This window comes from Podarcis tiliguerta (assembly GCF_965153285.1).
Source record: "Podarcis tiliguerta genome assembly, chromosome: 6".
Lineage (NCBI taxonomy): Eukaryota > Metazoa > Chordata > Lepidosauria > Squamata > Lacertidae > Podarcis > Podarcis tiliguerta.
In genome coordinates, this window is record NC_139539.1 from 28906581 (window position 1) to 28925010 (window position 18430).

Here is an 18430-nt window from a genome sequence, read left to right on the forward strand (position 1 = left end):
CTGTAACCTCCCAACAGTTTGATTTCACCCGCAAAGGCGCACTGCTCCATTGTCTCCTGAGAGATGGATATCAACGGGGGAGATTCATGCGGTTGGTCCTCCTAATGGCTGTGCTGGTGCAGGTTGATGCTTTTGTGTGCATGCACACTTCTTCAGATATGCACACGAAAGCTTACACCAAGAACAAACTTAGTTGGTCTCTAAGGTGCTACTGGACAATCTTTTTTTTTTTTTTAATATATATTTTGACTGCATCAGGCCAACACGGTTACCAACCTGAATCTAGATGCATTGTAAACGTGATTTGGCTCCACACCCTCTACATCCCTTTTTTTTTTTAATGCAGGAGCAAAATCAAGAGTTTATGCTCTTTCAAAAGCAGTAGTCTTACTGTGTGTGTAAGAAGGTAGTTCTCGAAGTTTTTGAAAATGTGCTGCAAGTGAAAATATAGTTCAGAGTTATTCTATCAACAGATGTGGGGCAGATTAGGCTGGGAGTCACTTACGACCACCTTTTACACAGAATCGTTTCCCACTAGCGCTGTGTAAAATAGAAAAAAAAAAGAAACACAGTGGGGGCTGATGCCCATTTGGGATTGGTAAGGGAGAAGGCAGAGAAGACCCAACAGTAGGTGGAGCCAGAGGTGACGAGAAGCAAAGCTGTCCCGACAGGTTGTAAGTAAGAAGACAAACGAAGGTTGTCTGAGGGCAAAGTGAGGCTGGTACGGCACCGCCCCGTTCGCCCTAATCGGACCAGTGACTGAACGGAGAGAAGCCCATAGAACTCCCCCCCCCCCCCAGTTTTTGTTGCCCTTCCCTCGGTTGGGCGGAACTGTAGTGCGTGGGGTTGAGTTTTCCACACCGACGCTCTTTGCTCAAGCTCCATTTCCATGCATTCGGTGCTCTAGGCAAAACGTCCCCTCGGGTTGCGAAAGTGCCGGGATCGCTGTGCGAGCGCGAGAGAGAAGGAGAGCGCGAGAGATTCTTCGGCCATGGGGGGCGAGACGATGTTGCGGACCCTGCTCTACACCGTCAACTCCCTGCTGCAGCAGCGCAGATACCAGGCGGCGTTGGCCGTCGTCAAGGGCTTCCGTAACGGAGCAGTGTAAGCCCTGGCTGGAGAGGGACGGTCTCTCCTTTCCCCCACCCACCGCATCCTTAGTCCGGGAATGGAGGCTGAGGGGCTCCCGTGTCGGCCGGGGGCGGAGCCTTTGGGCGGGCGCCGCTCCAACGGGGAGCACTGAGGGAGGACTCGAGCCCCGGCCGGGCGGGAAAGCCTCCGGGGTAGTTTGCAAACCACCAGCTGGGGGCAAAGGACTCTCTCCAAAAAGCCCTTTCCACGGGGAATGCCGTCTCCGTCAGTGTTAAACAAACACGATTCGTGTGTGTGTGGTGGTGGGAATGAAGGCTCGCTTTCTTTCTGGCGCAGGGCCGCCTTTGAATCGCCGAGGGTTTGTGCTAAACAAAATTAACTACAGTTTCTCATAGTGGACGAGTCTTTCCCTGAGAGGATTGACAGCCACGTCTTTGACGAGGTGGCAGTAGACAAGCGTGCCAACTTGAATTAAAATATTGGGAAGAAGGAGCAAGCAAGCCCCGCCCCACATAATCGATTACAAGGGCGAGGCGCAGGCACACCGTTTGAATGGCATTGACCATCAACTTTGGGAGAGGGCCCCTCAAATATTTCAAGGGGGGAGGCAAAGGAACCTCTCGGTCCCTAGGCGTTGGCTCCTATGGCAGTAGATATGACTGCCAGGTATTTGTTTATTTTATTACGGTTCCCATGAAATGTATACACCGCTTGATTGTAGGGGGGAACCTTGAAGTGGTTTATAAAAAAGTTAAAACAATAATAGGAAAACTCCACAACAGTAGTAAATAAATAAGTTTACTACGTCTCTTTAATTTTCTGTGTGCACCTCACTTCAGTTGAAGCCAAAACCCGGATTTATGGTTGTTTTTCCAGTGACCTGAAATCAAGGTTGAGTTATTAAATATTAAATCCATGATGCCTCCTGTTGTAGAAATAGTATGTGTAAACCACACCTTTGCTATGTTCTTTTTCTTAAATGTCAGGGTGTGGCTTAAACATGCTAATCCAAAACTATTTCTACAACAGGAGGCAAAACCTATCAACATAAGACAGCCAATAAACTAATACTGTCGAAATATATTTAATACCTCAGAAGTTATTTGTTGCCGTATCATGTTGCTTTCTACTTTACACACATTTCTAAAATCAGGTTTACATGCAAAGTGGAGTTACGTGTAAAGCGAGGAAGGGGGACTGGGGTCTTTGAGGTATTGTTGAACTCCAACTGCCATCAGCCTCAGCCTGCATGGATGGCCAGGAATTAGAAGATGACCAGAGCGTTTTAGGCCAGCAACTTCTGGAAGGCTAAAGGTTACCTATCCCCACTGTAAAGTGAATTGAGCTGCCGTTAGTGTAATCTGCATACCTGCGCATATCATACAGGCGTAAATAAATGGTTCTCTCTGAAAAATTGACTACGTTATGGCTAATGAGACAAATGCAGTGCTTTCTTCGGGGGGGGGCAAGCAGGGGGACACATACCCCTAAACGTTTTGTGAATCTTTGTACTTTTGGCCATTTACTGTATTTATTTTTCCCGATTTGAACTATAAAATGGTGGTTTTCTTGAGTCTAAATGAGAGTACATTTTAAAGAAAAAAAGCACTGGACAAATGAATCAATAACTTGATTCAAAACAACATTTGTACATGTGTGCAGTTTATTCTCTTCTTTCCGTTTCCCAGGTATGGAGCAAAAATACGTGCCCCCCATGCTTTAGTGATGACATTTCTCTTCAGGAGTGGAAGGTATATTTATCAGTCCCTTTCTTTTTCATATATATGTGTGTGTGATTATTTATAAGACTATGTGATTTGATAAGGTTCAGTACTGTACAGCTATTGTCCTCTGTGCATATTGAACCCAGTGAAACAGGATCCTCCTTATTTATTTATAAGATTTATTCACCATAAGGTCCCAGAATCAATTATAACTGTACAATCTTACAGTTATAAAAAGCAACTAAAAACCATTCCAACAAAAAACAGAACATGCTCTCTCTCTCTCTCTCTCTCTCTCTCTGCATTTCTTTGGAATAGAGCAACAAGATTAGAATACAAGGAGACTTGTATGTCTTCTTGGTGTTAATGAATAGTCATTTTCTTTATTTTTAATTAAAGGCTACAAATGACATGTTTAGTGCTATCCTATGAATATGCGCTCAGAAGGCAGGTTTAGAATGGCAGCCCAACAGCACAGCATGTTTACTGGGAAGAAAGTCTTGGTTGTGACCATTGGGGCTTAGGCTGCTATTATGTCACATTTACTATGGGATCTATTCATGCCCATATTAATATAATTATTAATAGATTGGCTAATCTGTCTTTAGATTTTATTGCTTTCTGAAACCAGGATAAATGATCACTGTGACTTTCTGAAGTAGATCATAGGTTACAACTTAGTAGTTAATGTTTATTCACTTCTCTTTTAGTTGAAGAGTGTACTATCTGTAATAACAGATCTTCATTTTTTTCTCTTAGTTTAAGGGAGAAATTGAAAGCAATTGTTCGTGCCACTTACACTCATTCCAGAAACCTGGCATACTTTGTATTCACATACAAGGGCCTGTTGGCCCTACAGTCACGAATGCAGGGAAAGAAGATCCCATTTCACTCTTTCCTCGCAGCCTGCATTGGAGGCTGGTTGGTGTTTGGAGAAAATAACAATATTAACAGCCAGGTAAATGATGGTGTTGTGTGCTTCTGGGTTTATACTGCTGCCCATTTGATGCAAAGTGAAAATCAAGTGATGTTAGTGATCCAGGTTGCTTCATATTTAATTGCCCTTCAAGTTAAAACTTGAGGACAATAAAATAACAGATAACAGTGCCCCAACACTTCTGCATCTTTCTCTCTCCAAGGTGCTCTATAGAATGGGGGAAAGGGTTGTTTTAGCTCAGAATTCTATTAATTCTGTCCCATCACCAGTTTCTGCTTCTCTCAGCTGCCTGTTTTGATCAGGTTTTTAATTAAATATAAGCATTGCTTTAACTAGTGCACCAGTGACCCATCTAGCTCAACATATTGCTTTTTCCTGGAGAAATGGTTTGCCTTTGAAAGCTGCAGTTAGTGATATTTTTTAATGTTTCACAGAATTAGAAAGGTGAAGTGGGAAGAGGTTCTACAGAAAGCTGCAGTGGGAAGAGGGCTCTCCCCCCCTCCCCCCGTATGAAAAGACTAGGGTCTCTAGGTATATTTGTGTTTCTCCCTAGGTTTACTCTGCATCAGCTTTGAAAATAATAATCTTTCAACTGAGCACACAAATTACTTTTTCAAGCAACTAAATTTTGCAATGCTCGATCATACGCTGTTGCTAAAAACGACAAAAAGCCCAGCTGAGAGACTACAAAAGCATTATGTTTTTAAAAAATGATTTGACATAAAACCAACTTGGTGATTGCCTAAATTGAGGGCTGTTGGAAATAATCACTTTCTAGATATGTTCCTTGCCTAATATTTGTTTACAATTTCCCCCTACAGATAAACATGTACCTATTGTCTCGTATCCTGTTTGGCTTGTCCCGACTGGCAGTGGAGAAAGGTTACATCCCAGAGCCAAAACAAGATCCCTTTCCACTCTTTGCTGCTCTGGTTTGGGGGATTGTTCTCTGGCTCTTTGAGTACCACCGACACACTCTACAGCCATCATTGCAATCATCCATGACCTACCTGTATGATGACAGTAATGTCTGGCATGATGTTTCTGACTTTCTTGTATATAACAAAAGACCTGCTACCAATCAGTCTTGAAAGATCTTTTAGTAATGGCACATTCCAACAGCAGGGCTTTTATGCTTTTATTTGACCACACTTCACTGAAAATTGTTAACATTGGATGTTGATCTCTACATGGGTCTGGCCACATTGTTCTGTGTAGGCTTCTGGTTTCTCTGGTTAGAGCTTGAAAAGGCCATATTTCAAGCAAACCATTTTGTAATCTTTTTGTAAGCTGTTCCTCTTGTCTGTAAGAGGCTGTTTCCTTTTCAGCTGTGGGTGGAAAAAATGCACTATAAATGCACTGATCTTAAAACTTGTGAAAATAGGGTGGAAATATTTTCTTTAATACTGAAATACCAGGTGCCATAGGTAACTTTCTGCCTACATATATGCAATACAACCTTCGCTGCTTCCTCAATTAGCCATAGAAGAAATAGGTTCATTCTCATCATAGTAAATACTACATAAAGTTCAAGTTTAGGATCTTTGTGTACAGATATGGTACTGGGAAACTTTACTTCCTATATGCTTGTTTGTTGATTCATCTTTCTTACATTAACCACCTATAACAACATAAAACCAGTAAAAGTGCATTTAGAAAAAGAAGATGACTTAGTTAAGCAACTAAGAGAGGCTTTACTGCAAGCACGGTATGTACTCTGCAGCGCAAAGGGCCTGTTTTAAAATTTCATCATCAATGACTTAGATAAATGCCAAGATTTATTCAAAGAGTTGAGGTTCATTCCTCTAGACTTACAGTCTAGAGAAAGCTATGAAACAAAAGAAAAAATGGAGTAGATGGATTGGTGAAAGGGGTAGATACAGTGGTAAATGAGTGATTTGCTTCTATTTTGATGTCTTCACTGTTAGGCGTATAAATACCTGAATAGTTTTCTTTGGCCCTTGTCTCTTCTAGCTGGAACAGAGGATGCAACTATACACTCTTACAACTGTGGTTGCAGTTGGCAAAATATGGTAACGCTATGTAAATAGACCTTTGATAAAAATGTATCTGATCAAGCATCTGCTGTCCTAGAAGCAAAGATGCCAATGGATTGTTGAGGGTGTTGCTTTTATGACACTGCCTTATCAGAAAATGTTAAATATAAGGTAAGCCACTGATTATAGCACAATTATAGGAAAGTGACATAAAGTCTTGCAGCCTAATCCTCTGGGCTTGCAATGGCAGCTCTTTTTGTGCTAGTTTTGCACAGGATGGGGGAAAAGCACTTGAGTTACGAATTAAATATACATAGGCAATAGGAAAATTCTGGGTAAAGAACACAGTTTTGTTTTGTTTTTTCACTTCTTGGGGTATTGTCATTGATTTTTTATTTTATCATTGTTTGGTAACTTGTGATGGTTTACTATTTAGTCCTATCAGTTGGAGAAGTTTTTTTAAAAGAAAAACTTATAGGGCCACAAAACTGGTGTATGCTTCTTGTTCTTTTGTCACATCTTTCAGTGGTTTGCTTGTTTGGTACCAGTGTATCAGCTTGTATCTGTGAGCATCTGTCTTGATCTGGCATGTGAGCTGCCACCTTCTTTCTCTTGAATCTTTACTACCATATGTAAAATATCCTGCAAACACCCCCCTCAAATTCCCTGTCCCATCAAGTCAGATATATGAAAGAACAAACCCACCAAACACCTTCAGAACATTGTTGATATTTTAAGCAGTAACTATGTTTTGAGCTTTTCTGGTCTCTCCCCAACATTTGGTTGCTTCAATGAAAAGGCACTATCTTCTACCCCCCACCCCAAACAACAGACAGTACAGTAGCTGTTGCAAACTACAGTGTCAGCATAATCGTAACAGTGCCTGCAATATATTTCCTTAATTTACATATAACTTCTGCTGCCCTCCTGTCCCCAGAACGCTAATACTAAGCTCTTCTAGCAAACTGTCTGAGTCTCTTATCTGTCTGCAGTTCAGAGCACAAAACTGCCATAAAACACATCAAACTGTGGTCCCACCACAGCAGCACCCTTTACATATCTGTCCGTGGCAATTAACTGTGCTTTTAAAAGATTGCTCTCCTGCTGTGTAAGGATAGAATGCTATGCTACAAAGTCAGTCAATTTCCCAGGGAGGTAGCTGGAATAATTTTAAACAGAATTTAACATCCACCACTGTTCCTATAGCTCGATTGGTGAGGTCAAATCCCTTCTGCCACTAATGTGATTGAACAATGCCAGTGTGTGCTGGGGAAGCGAACTAGAAGTAATGGGTCTGTCTGAAGACTCTTGGATACATAGGTTCCATTCCTCACCCTTCCAGATCGTATTGTTCGGCAAGCTAAGTGTTCTGTTTGGTTTTCATGCTAATAAGAAAGAAACACAAACAGGAATAAGGAGACGGTTTGAAAATCCACCTCCCAAGCAGCCCGTCACATCAAAATTAAGCAAGTCCCAACCATCCCCACTCTGAAGATCAAAACAGACATGCATATGTGTTTACAACAGCTCAATTGTGGCTTCTCATTGAAGGCTCAGCTCTTTTGTGTTTTGTTCAAGAGGAGATCTTGGTTCCCAATGCTGGGGAAATGTCTATCCCTATCTGATTTGCCATAACTGTTGTGCTTGAATAACACTGCTTCCACAGCGTAATGAAATAGTGCAAGGGACATCTACAAATGTCATGCAGACTACTTAATTATTTCAAGGAGTGGAGGGAAATTGAAATAAGTAAATAGCTGTACCATTCTAAAAGTTTAGGAAATATAATGTTGAGCTCAAATTACAAAAAAGAAAAGTTAAAAACCCCATGTATTTATGGTCCTGTACTTATTCTTAATTCAAGTCCTCTAAAAACCTGGATCTACAATAAGGTATTGTTTCTCCTGCATTAATAACACTATTAGCTTGTTTTATAAAAGTTATTTACAATAGGCTTCCTAACATATATTTGGAGGTCTTGATTTGTAGACATCTGCAACAGATACTTACAAGAACAAATTAAATAGAACCAGTGACCCCTTGACAATGCCAAGAGCCCGTTTTGCTGTTTACTATTTACTATTTTTAGTGCATACGGCTCTGATTTCCTTAGGCAGGATTAGTGGGAAATAAGTGCCTTTTTGTGAAATACATATACCGTACACACCTTCATGTGGGTGAATGTGCTTCCCCGCACCTTACTGCTGTTTTCCGAATCATTTAGATTGGTAAACAGCAAAAAGCCACTGCACACCTGCAACTTTGTCTTTGTCAGAGGGAAATGTGTGCCAACATTTACTGTTGCATTTAGTTTGCCAGCTCGCATGACCCCTCTCTCTTCCCACACACTCTGTTCTTTGGTTTCTCCTGACACCCCCAGAACCAATTTCAGTGGGCATGTCAGGAGTGGAGAAACCCCATTGCACAAGCGAAATCATTGTGCAGGTTTTTATTGACAGGGCTCCTTAGGTGAATCCTGCCCTGTGCTCCCTTCCTCTACACTCATGTAGGTGTTGTGTTTGATAGGAAAGCTTGTGGTGCTGTGGTCTAAACCACCAAGCGTCCTGGGCTTGCCAATCGTAAGGTCAGCAGTTCAAATCTGTGCAACAGAGTGAGCTCCCATTGCTCTGTCCCAGCTCCTGCCAACCTAGCAGTTTGAAAGCATACCAGTGTGAGTAGATAAATCGGTACCACTGTGGCGGGAAGGTAAATGGTGTTTCTGTGCACTCTGGCTTTTATCACAGTCTTTTGTTGCACTAGAAGCGATTTAGTCATGCTGGCCACATGACCCGCAAAGCTGTCTGTGGACAAATGCCGGCTTCCTCAGCCTGAAAGCAGAGATAAGCGCCACACCCCATAGTCAAATTTGACTGGACTTAACCGTCCAGGGGTCCTTTTACCTGTGTTTGATATGCTTTGTAAAAACTAGATCTTTTGACTACATAACTGCAGGCTTTGCTTTTCAAGAATGTGGTGGTGACTAATTGCACGTTTCTACTTTTGCCTTGTAAAAATATTAATTGCTGTAACTACCTTTACCTGGCACAGACTATCTTCCTATTCATGGTGCTACATATTTCAATAATTCTCTTCCTGCCTTCTGGTAAAACAGCCTGATGCTGTTCTCTGTGTTAAGTTTTTAACAGCAAACATAAGATCAGAAGACATCCAGAGATGATGAATGCCAACTACACTTCGTTCTATGAAGCCAAAACTGCTGAAAACCTTAGGAATCATTCCACATACAAGTGATTCTTCCTGGCGAGTTATGCCAGTAGTTCTCATACAAGCAACATATAAAAATGGGCATGGCATTCAGTTTGGTTTGCTGAGTTCATAAATCACGAAGAAAGTCTTAAATCCTATTATTTGGAAATGTGTGGCTTCATACCAGGGCTTTTTTTACAGCTGGAGCTCACCAGAACTCAGTTCAGGCACCTCTCAGGTGGGTACCATTGCCATTATAAGAGAACAAAGGAGGTGAGTTCATGGTGAGTTCCAGCACCTCTTCTTCTAGAAAAATAGCACTGACTCTGATACACAAAGAGATCTGTTGAGTGTTTGGAGACTTAGGTGTGCAATACAGTATTTGGCAGCGACAATGCAGAATTTCCTAAAAGATAACAGAATGTACATTTGTAACAGACTGAAATGTTGACTTGAGTTTTTTCAGGCAAGAGTGGATGCATTGAAACATACAGTTAAAGTAGCAGATTAGCCAGACTGTTTCAAATAAACTGCTATGTACTTTAACAAAATGTAGTAGAAAATTAACCTGTTAATTAGTAAGGTCTAGCTGCCAACACAGCTTTGCCACACCTTTGGTTTGATACTGAAGTATATGGAAACAAATTAAATGCAAAATATCTGCTTTAAGATGCACTTCTGTATAATGTGTTTTTTCTCATTTTAACCTTTTTTTAGGGATCCGACACGCAGCTTGTGAGAACACCTTACATTCTGACTAGATGTTTCTGTTCCTTAAGAATGTAAAGCTAAGTTTGCAATTGTGATGGAGATCACTAAGATACTGGGCAGAAAAGGTGATTTTAAAAATAAGCCTACATGAATATATTTCTAGAATCCTTAGTCTGTAATATCAAAATATTATGAAGTTTACTTAAGCTTTTCACGCTAAAAGAAATAATAATTTCAGTATAAGGATCTTGTACAAGTGTAACATGCCTGTCAACTGTAATTTGGCATCTGCCAGCTTCATTAAAATGATATGCAAATTATGGGGAGCAATTAAATATGCATATTAGCTGCAGCTGTCCAAGTCATGGCTACATTGGCAGTGTGGCCTTCACACTGACCAAGTTGTCTACCTCTGCTCTAAATGATTTATACTGTTAATTAAACTGCAGCTTAATTAAATTCATCTTCCTAACAACATGGAAATGATTAATTATAAACAAGTAATGTTGCTATTATCCAGTATCTCATATTATCACAGAAAATATAGTCATGGGTTAAACCATATAGATTTTGAAAGTATACTGGTGTCTGCCCTGGTATTTTTGACTACCTTGGTTCTAGGGGCAAGGGTGGCACTTAAAAGTATTGTGAATAGAATTATTATTATTATTATTATTATTATTAGACCATTAAATAATTCAGAATTTTGTCATTCACAAAGCTGACCAGCTAATCCTAGCCAAACCAGTTGCTGAAACATATTGTCACAGCTATCACAAAAAAGCCACAATGGAATAAGATCTTGAGGGCTAATGACATGTTACACGTTGCCATTTTAAGGAACTGTGCCACACTATGGAACCATGTTGGGTACTAATTAATACAGCATCTTCTTTCGTCTTGTCTATATGTCAGAAACACATTAGGGGAATCCCTGACTTGCCCCAGCTCCCCACCACATGTTTTTTGCATTGTAGAAAAGACGAGAGAGAAGTCAAATATGTACTTCAAACATTAACCTGTGGATAGATCTCTTTGATCTCCAAAGAATTATTTTAAGAGCTGTATTAAGCATTATATACAGATGTATGTAACATTCTCCTGTGTGGGTTTTCTTCCTATTGAAGTAAGAAGCAGCTTCAGGAGGCTGCAAACTCGAGTGTGCCTCTTTCCCATACTTGTTGTATTTCTCCTCTGCACACACACCGCAACCATGACAGAAAAGATTTTGACACCCATGTGGGGAAGGAAGGGAGGTGCCAGAAAAAGCAGCCAGCACACAGAAAGGTTAAACAGCCTCCCTACTCAACATTACATCATTCCTATACTATCTATCTCTCTATATGATGGGAAGTTACCTGTACATGTGTACATAACATCCAGTTTGTCCTTAATGGTTTCTAACCAGTTTGTTTCACTCCTGCTTGCAGAGAGACTGAGAAATAAAAATGAGATGGTGACAGACATTAGGTCATGCTGCTCTTGAATTGTTGATTTGGTAAAGAAAACAGAGGCCTTTCCCAATATGTCTCTATCCATTTAGGAGGAACAGAGTAATGCCCAGCCTGAACACCCAGCACTAAATTGAAATTAGTTAATTAGTCATGACTCTGTAGCTGTAGATAGGAGCCCTCCATGCCTTGTGTAGGCTATTCAGAGTCATGACGACTGGTTCGATTTTGTACAAGAAGTGCCAATAAGCACTGGGAACCCTGGCTTTGTGCAATCTACTTCTCAAATGAGATGGTTTGGAGAAAGAAGTGTATATGTGAACTGGGGGAGTATCTCTGGTGGGTTGCTGTACTGAAGCTGAGTCTTGTCCTCTTCTTTTCTTTTTTAGAAGTACATTCTTGAACAGCACAAAAGTAAAGGCAGTTAGTTCTGAAGAACCCCCCTCCCCAGAAGTACCTAGCAAGGATTGGCTTTGTTCATGTAAATGTCACCTCTGTCGTTGTCGCCCCCCCCCCAACCTTTAACAGAAGGTACATCATCTTGTTATGTTAGATTGAAATACAGATTAATATTGAAAGTTGCAAATCCAGGCCTGAATGTTCCCTCTTTTGGGTGTGCGGATATCCTTTCCAGTGTCTGCATAATTTGCACTGCACTCTTAAATTAAGGTTACCAGATTTTTTTTCAATGAATCTCGGGACACTTCAACTTCCTACTAAATAGATGGATTTTCTCAGGGGACTGATTTGTAAATCTGGGGACATCTGGTAACCTTATCTTAAACACCATTTTTAACCACCTTTGAAGCAACAGAACTGTGCTATGTTAAAGAGGAGCAACCTCCGTTCCCCTGAAGTGGACAGGCTGGTGGACGGTCTGGCTACCCTCAGGGATGGAGGTGGGGGGGTTAAGCGGATCTGTTCACCCTGAATAAACTTACTCCACGGATTTGAAATTAAACTTTTTAATTCCATTTGGCATTTCTGAGCTCCCTGCCAATGGGGATCATCGCCTTGCTAAAAAAAATAAAAAATCTTTTGTGACAGTAGGAGGAACAGCTGGTGCAGCAGCTGTGTCCAAAAACTGCACACTAAGAGAGCTGCAGAGTCTCCATGGGGGAAGGGGGGAGCAGAACTCCCACAAAACTCTGCCCTACTTTCTCACAGATTGGGGGTGGGGTGGGGTGGCGCGTGAATCAAACCACAGACTGCTTCCATCTGGTCTAACTGTTGCTCAGTTTGCAATGTTACAGTAACGTTAGGATTCGATTTGGCATTTGTAAAGTATAGCAACCTTCCACTAAAGGAAGGTAAATACCCATCTCAAACTGTATCTTCCCAGAACAATGAAACCCGCCAAGCTTTTATCTCTCTGCAATTTTAACATAGTATATATATTTTAGCACCAACAGTACGGGGATAGAATACAGAAACAAAAGGATCTCTGCCAGGTATTGGTAAGACTGAGCCTTTGACATCAGGACACAGTGGCACAGGAGTTTTTTCTCTGGCTGCATACATATCGTGCATATAAAGCACACAGCTTCCCCCCAAAGAATCCTAGGAGCTGTAGTTTACCTCTCACAGAGCCAATTCCCAGCACATTAACAAACTACAGTTCCCAGGATTCAATGGAGGAAGTCATGCTTTAAGTGTATGGGGTGTGCACAGTCTTTGTGACTCCATAGTGCTGTAGGCTATGTGAGAGTAACAGAACCCTGTAAATTTGGGAGGTGGGGGGTTACACAGCCCCATCCATGCGCTGTCTCATTTGTACGCACCTGAAAGCCATGCGGGATCGCACTACAATGATGCATCTCCTATGCTGCTGCCGCTAAGTGTGGATGAGGGTCTGGCACAGCAAAGTCAAAGAGGGAGCAGATGATGCAACAGAGGAGTGAAAAGAACATGGTTGGGGGATGTAAATGTTTCCTTTACTAATACGGACAAGCAGCTTTATCTGAAAGCAGTTGCTTCTTGTTAAAAATGGATTGTTTACTCAATAGACCCCACGCAGTCACTACAGGGGAAAGAAATGCACAGTAGTTGCCCCAGAAGCTAACAGAGATGGTGCTTCATCTTCATGGAGATGCCAGCACTTTCTGACTTCATGAAATTGCCCAAAGCTCACTCTGTGAATTGAAAGAGGGTTGTCAACACAGACACCGGGAAGTAGTTTTCGACACCATTTTGAGATAAGCTGCTTTACCCATATGACAATGCAAAAACATCTGCCATGGTAAAGGTGGGAATCCTAAGTGGTATCCCCAAGACTGCAAAAAGAGGGTGGAATAACCAGGGTTAGCATTCACGACTGCGCCATGATGAACCCACTCTACCACCAGCATTACCTTTCAAATACTGTCCTCCTTACTGATCACAAAGCTTTAAGTGGGGCTGGGGAAGACATTCAATTCAGTTCACACTTAAAGGGAAACCTACCTAATTAAAACTTTCCAAAACAAAACACAACCATCCTTGGAAATTTGCACTTCTCCCAATTTTACAGTGCAGTTCTCCAGGCAAGTAATTATACAAAAATGCACATACAAGGGTAAAGTGCATAGTAATGCATATATTTGTCAAAATTTTATATAAAAATGCATTGTATTAGGAGAAATTGCTTTGTGAAAATGTGTATTAGACAAAATCACGTACTAAAATGTGTATATTGGGAGAAATTTGTACTAATGCTAATTAATTTTCATGAGGATATTGGGGTTTTTAAAAACAAAAACAGGTAGAGATTCCAACTGACGATTGGAAGAATGAGAAACTGAAACTGACATATTAACTCACCCCTAGCTTTAAAGCACTATATTTATCATAAAGCAAAAGTGCCCCGTGAAGTGCATTCGCAAGCAAAGAGTTACTCAATACTTAGCACATTCTCTAACTATCTTTTCAAATGTATGAAAATATTGATGTTGAACTCTTGCCTAGGGTTCCTCCTTTGGCTAAGGACTGAGAATACTTATTCTCTTGCTATTCCCAGTCTGCAGTAGTAAAGGAATGGTTCTAACTTAGTTTCTTCTGGCTGGCAGAGTGACCTCAAGCAGTCTAGGCTTTCAACCACAGTTCCAACCTTTATGTGGCAACCATGAGGCTGTACTAGAGAAGCCGAAATACAGGTTTCGTTTCAAACCTAATTAGTGTGTGCAAAACCTGTTTTATGAATGCAACCATTTCACCTATTAGGCTCTTTTATCGAGATTTGACTAACATATACATAGATCCTCATCCATTCTTAATGCAAACAAAATTGCCCCGCATAATATATAAACACACCACACAAACACACATATACAGAGAGAGACACTCATATATTTGACTGAATCTCATGAAGCCTCTTGTTTAATCTGATTGGCTTTGTGTTTGCAGGCTTGTGTGTTTGAACAATTCTAGTGACTACTCTTCTGTTATATCCTATGGTTAAAACATTAAAGACTGACTACTTTTATATTAATGAAGTCTTAAATCGCATTGGCTTTTTTTGCAGTCACAATACACTGCTAACTTATGTTTAGCCTGGGTCATAGAGTTGTAGAGTCTGAAGGGTCTCTGAGGGTCATCTAATGCAGTCCCCTGCAATGCAGGAATCTCAATTAGAGCATCCTTGACAGGCAGCCATCTAACCTAATGTTGTCGTTGTCTTCTTCTTCTTCTTCTTCTTCTTCTTCTTCTTCTTCCCTCTGCTTGCACCTTCCAAGGGAGTCCAGTCTACCATCAAACAGCTTTTACCATCAGAAAATTATTCCTTGTTTAGTTGGATTCTCCTTTCTTGGAACCTGAAGCCGTTGGTTTGGTTCCTACCCTCCAGAGAGGAGAAAACAAGCTTGCTTCATCTTCCATGTGACAGCCCTTTAGATATTTGAAGGTGGCTATCATATCTCTTTTTGGCAGAAGAGAAATGATGACCTGTAAAATCTTCCCTGCAGTTTCACAAGGAAATTCCTAACAAGTGCTAACAAAGGGGATAGTTAATAAAGCTGCTTCCCGAGCCCCTCCAAGCAGGGCTTTTGTGCCTATAACACGCAGAAATCCAGCAGGTGAAACATTTCCTTTCCTGTCTCCATCCTGGGAAAAGCTCTTTGGTTGGCACTTGTGTTCACCATAAAGCTGTAAAAAGCACAAGAGCCCTACCTCTAAAAAGCTACCATGTACCACATTTCATAATAAGCCAAACCATTTCAGGCATGAGCTGTATGGCAAGTTGTATTTGATGTTGAAAGCCTTGGTTTGGTGGTAAGGAAAACTGTCCCATGACATTTAGGGCTTACATAACACAAAAGTGATCCAGACTGATTCCCTTCATCAATGCAGGATGCCAGCATGTCTAACACAATTACATTTTATTTTATCTAGTACACTAGTTTATCACTTGCAAGAAAAAAGATGAAACAAAGTATGCCATGCAACACTGTAACTTTTGCTGCCTGAATTAAAAGCAAGATGGCACCTACGGAAACCAATCAAAGTGGCAGTTGAACTTTAGTTTAGCACTGGCAATGGAACAGTGCCCTCCTCTGCATGTGAAGGTAACAGGCAGGTATAGGGCAGGCAGCATGGCACACCTAGCTCTGTTCTTGGAACAGTTTGCTTCCACCCCCCTCCTCTCAGTTACCCGAAACAGCTGCCTCACTCTGCCCAATGGCAGGATGGGCCCCAGCACTACAGGGCAATCAGGCCTTATGCATGAAAGCAGACCCGGTTCACCATCAGACATACACTCTACCATTTATTATACCAGAGTCTATATTTCAATTTTTGTGAGAATCTTGTGTGGCATATCATCACAATGCACATGGAAGGGACTCCACAATCTAGACCATATTTTGTGGGTGTTCCACTGTTATCTTCTACTGTTCTGTCTTTTAAATGCTGGCTTGCTTCTTTTTCTTTTTGTCATGTGCAGCAGGAGCCTAGAATGTTTACTCAGGGCCACCCTTTTCAACAAGGTTTAACCCAAAGTAAGCATGCACAAGGGTTCTAGCTGTGGTGACTATTTCATGGAAATAAAAGCATAGTACATGCAGTACAATGGTGATCACAGAAATAACATTCAAAGGGGACAATAATAGAAACAGAAACAGAGGTATTAATATAATACATCGATGAGGCCAATTATTTTCACTGTTGCAATAGTAATAGTGTACAATGCAATGACAAAGAAAATATTACAGTCTTATATTTAACAACTACTTGTGTTGCATAAGCCACCTTATCTTACAGTCCTAGCTAGGTGGCCAACACTTACACCATTGCCTGCTCTACTCATGAATTTGTAGTTGTTTAATTACTCATTCCCATCCGCCCAGAATTATGGTTTTATGAATGTGTATCTAAACATGTACTTTAAAAACTTGGCAGAGTGGCAGCATATATCTGGATTTGACAAAATATAAATATAGGCTCACTCATCCCTGAATGTTTTCAGGTTTCCCATTTAAATCAACAGTGTTTTAATGTGCTTCACTTTAGCAGGATCATGTCCTACATAAAAACTGAATGTATGCATGTGGTGAACACACTTATTATGCAGATTCACTTGCCAGGGCTACAAGATTGACTTCAGTTTCTTTCTGCATGTAGATGTAGGGGCAAACATACATCTCACGCTGCTTAGTAATTGAAGAAAACTTTACAGCACCTGAACTTTTATCTGTAAGTTGGCTTGAGTTCCATCAGGGAAAAAGGCAGGGTATAAATATTATTATTATTATTATTATTATTATTATTATTATTATTATTTCAAAGACTACGGAAAGTCTCCGGTGGAAGTTCTACAAACATGGAGCAAATACCCCAAGTACAAGTACTCCTCTCAGGATGCTTTTAACAGTATTTTTACATTTAGTAGAAGGCAACACCTGCAGGGTATACTAACTTTTGGAGGGTCCAGAAAACCAAGCTCTGGTGCAAACCTTAATTCATCCTCTAAGCCACTGTTCCAGTGTTTGTGAAATCATTGGGTTGTGTGAATTGAAGATAACAGAATCACCCAAGTCATCATGTTTTGTTGGGAAAAGCACAACTGTCTAGGTCCAATGCTCTATTGCAAAGGAAGGGAACGTGTGGACCTCCAGTTGTTGGCACCAACCTACTCCATCAGCCTCAGTCAACATGAGCAATAATCAGAGATGGTGGAATTTAAAGTCCAGCAAGAGCTGGAGGACAACAGGTTCTTCACTGCTGCCTAACTGCATCCAGACGATGGTTCCAAAGCAAGCATGCCACTCATAACAGAAGCGGTTCTTGAGGGCACAAGAAACTGGTAGGGAAAACGGATTGTGAAAGTCGGCAAGAAATGGCGGGGTGAGGGAAAGAGGCATATTTCCTGAAGGCCAACAAACATCACTATTAGTCTTATTATTAATGTCTTCAATATCAATGAAGACTTGTTTACAAAGTTACAGTACAAAGACAGAAATTATCCTGTGGCACCTTACCAGGCACCCCAAACTATTAGTTTGCAAACTAATATTTGGAACAGAAGTGAGAAAAGTGGAAGAGGAGGGAATGGGGGTTAGAATATGTGGTTGGCCTCAGTGGGGGATGAGTACTAAGATCCTTTCAGTAGAGCTTGAAGCTGCTTTCAGCAGCAGGACTAACTCGGTTCGTGTGAATTAGTCCTAGCACGAGCAAAGTTCCTTTTCATCTTTGCCAAGGCTCAGCAATCACAACCAGCCCCCACAAGCCTGGGATTCCGAGATAAAAGGCTTGTAGGCCAGAGGGCCTGGCTCTGCATGCATCCTTGAAGCTCTGCCCCAGCTCCCGCCAACTGAGAAATTAAAGGTGCACAGACCACAGCTTGGGAAACTCGCTGCACGCAGGAAAGGCAAGGCTGCCAAGCCATGCATCGTTAGGTTAGGTGAGAGTAAAATCCCATTTACCGTGTGTGTGTGTGTGTGTGTGTGTGTATGCGTTACTTCCGAGTAAATGTGCCTGGAAGCGACCTGAGTGTTCAGAGGCCAAAGAAAAGTCGGAGGAGCTACGCTGCGAAATGAGAAGAAAGTCGGAACAACGCAGGGCAGTTGGGGTGCAGGAAAGCGGCAGAAACTAGCGAAGGATGTACCTTCAGAAAACAAGCACTTACGCTGCAGCAGACGCAAGCGCCACTGACGCGCCTTGCGCGGTCGCCGAGGTTCCCCTCACAACTCGCTCGGCAACACCACCTCCTCTCCCACGTGCCCCGCCGCAGCGTCTCCCATCCCTTTCCCCGCTCTGATTGGCTGAGCTCCGTTCCCCCTTCCGCAACCCGGGCCCTAGCCATTGGGCGGCTGTCAGAACGTTCGGGTCGTCACGACGGCG

The 18430-nt window shown here is 41.6% G+C and overlaps 1 protein-coding gene and 1 long non-coding RNA gene across 3 annotated transcripts; one reads left to right on the forward strand and one right to left on the reverse strand.

The window, feature by feature from the left end:
• The first annotated feature begins 653 nt into the window (after nt 1-653).
• PXMP4 (peroxisomal membrane protein 4) lies at nt 654-11705 on the forward strand. 2 transcript variants are annotated; one of them, XR_014512150.1, is made up of 6 exons: nt 825-1104; nt 2781-2843; nt 3576-3774; nt 4575-4765; nt 9675-9793; nt 11509-11705. XR_014512150.1 is itself a non-coding variant. In XM_083444100.1 (4 exons), the coding sequence occupies exons 1-4, from the start codon at nt 992-994 to the stop codon at nt 4842-4844; spliced, it is 645 nt and encodes a 214-aa protein (XP_083300226.1). In that variant the 5' UTR covers nt 654-991; the 3' UTR covers nt 4845-9632. The 2 variants fall into 2 exon arrangements, 1 of the variants encoding a protein (XP_083300226.1); XM_083444100.1 differs by lacking the exons at nt 9675-9793; nt 11509-11705 and having other exon boundaries at nt 654-1104; nt 4575-9632.
• Nucleotides 4878-18314, reverse strand: LOC310679227. Its single transcript, XR_014512158.1, has 2 exons — nt 18216-18314; nt 4878-5081 (listed from the first exon to the last, which is right to left on the reverse strand). It is a non-coding gene; the product is annotated as an uncharacterized lncRNA (long non-coding RNA).
• Nucleotides 18315-18430: the final 116 nt, after the last annotated feature.

What these genes read in the sequence shown, in the direction of transcription:
- PXMP4 (XM_083444100.1), top strand. Translation starts at nt 992, where the DNA reads ATGGGGGGCGAGACGATGTTGCGGACCCTGCTCTACACCGTCAACTCC. An exon ending in TTTCTCTTCAGGAGTGGAAG is followed by an intron (nt 2,844 to 3,575) that starts GTATATTTATCA and finishes TTTTTCTCTTAG; the next exon opens with TTTAAGGGAGAAATTGAAAG. An exon ending in ATAACAATATTAACAGCCAG is followed by an intron (nt 3,775 to 4,574) that starts GTAAATGATGGT and finishes TTCCCCCTACAG; the next exon opens with ATAAACATGTACCTATTGTC.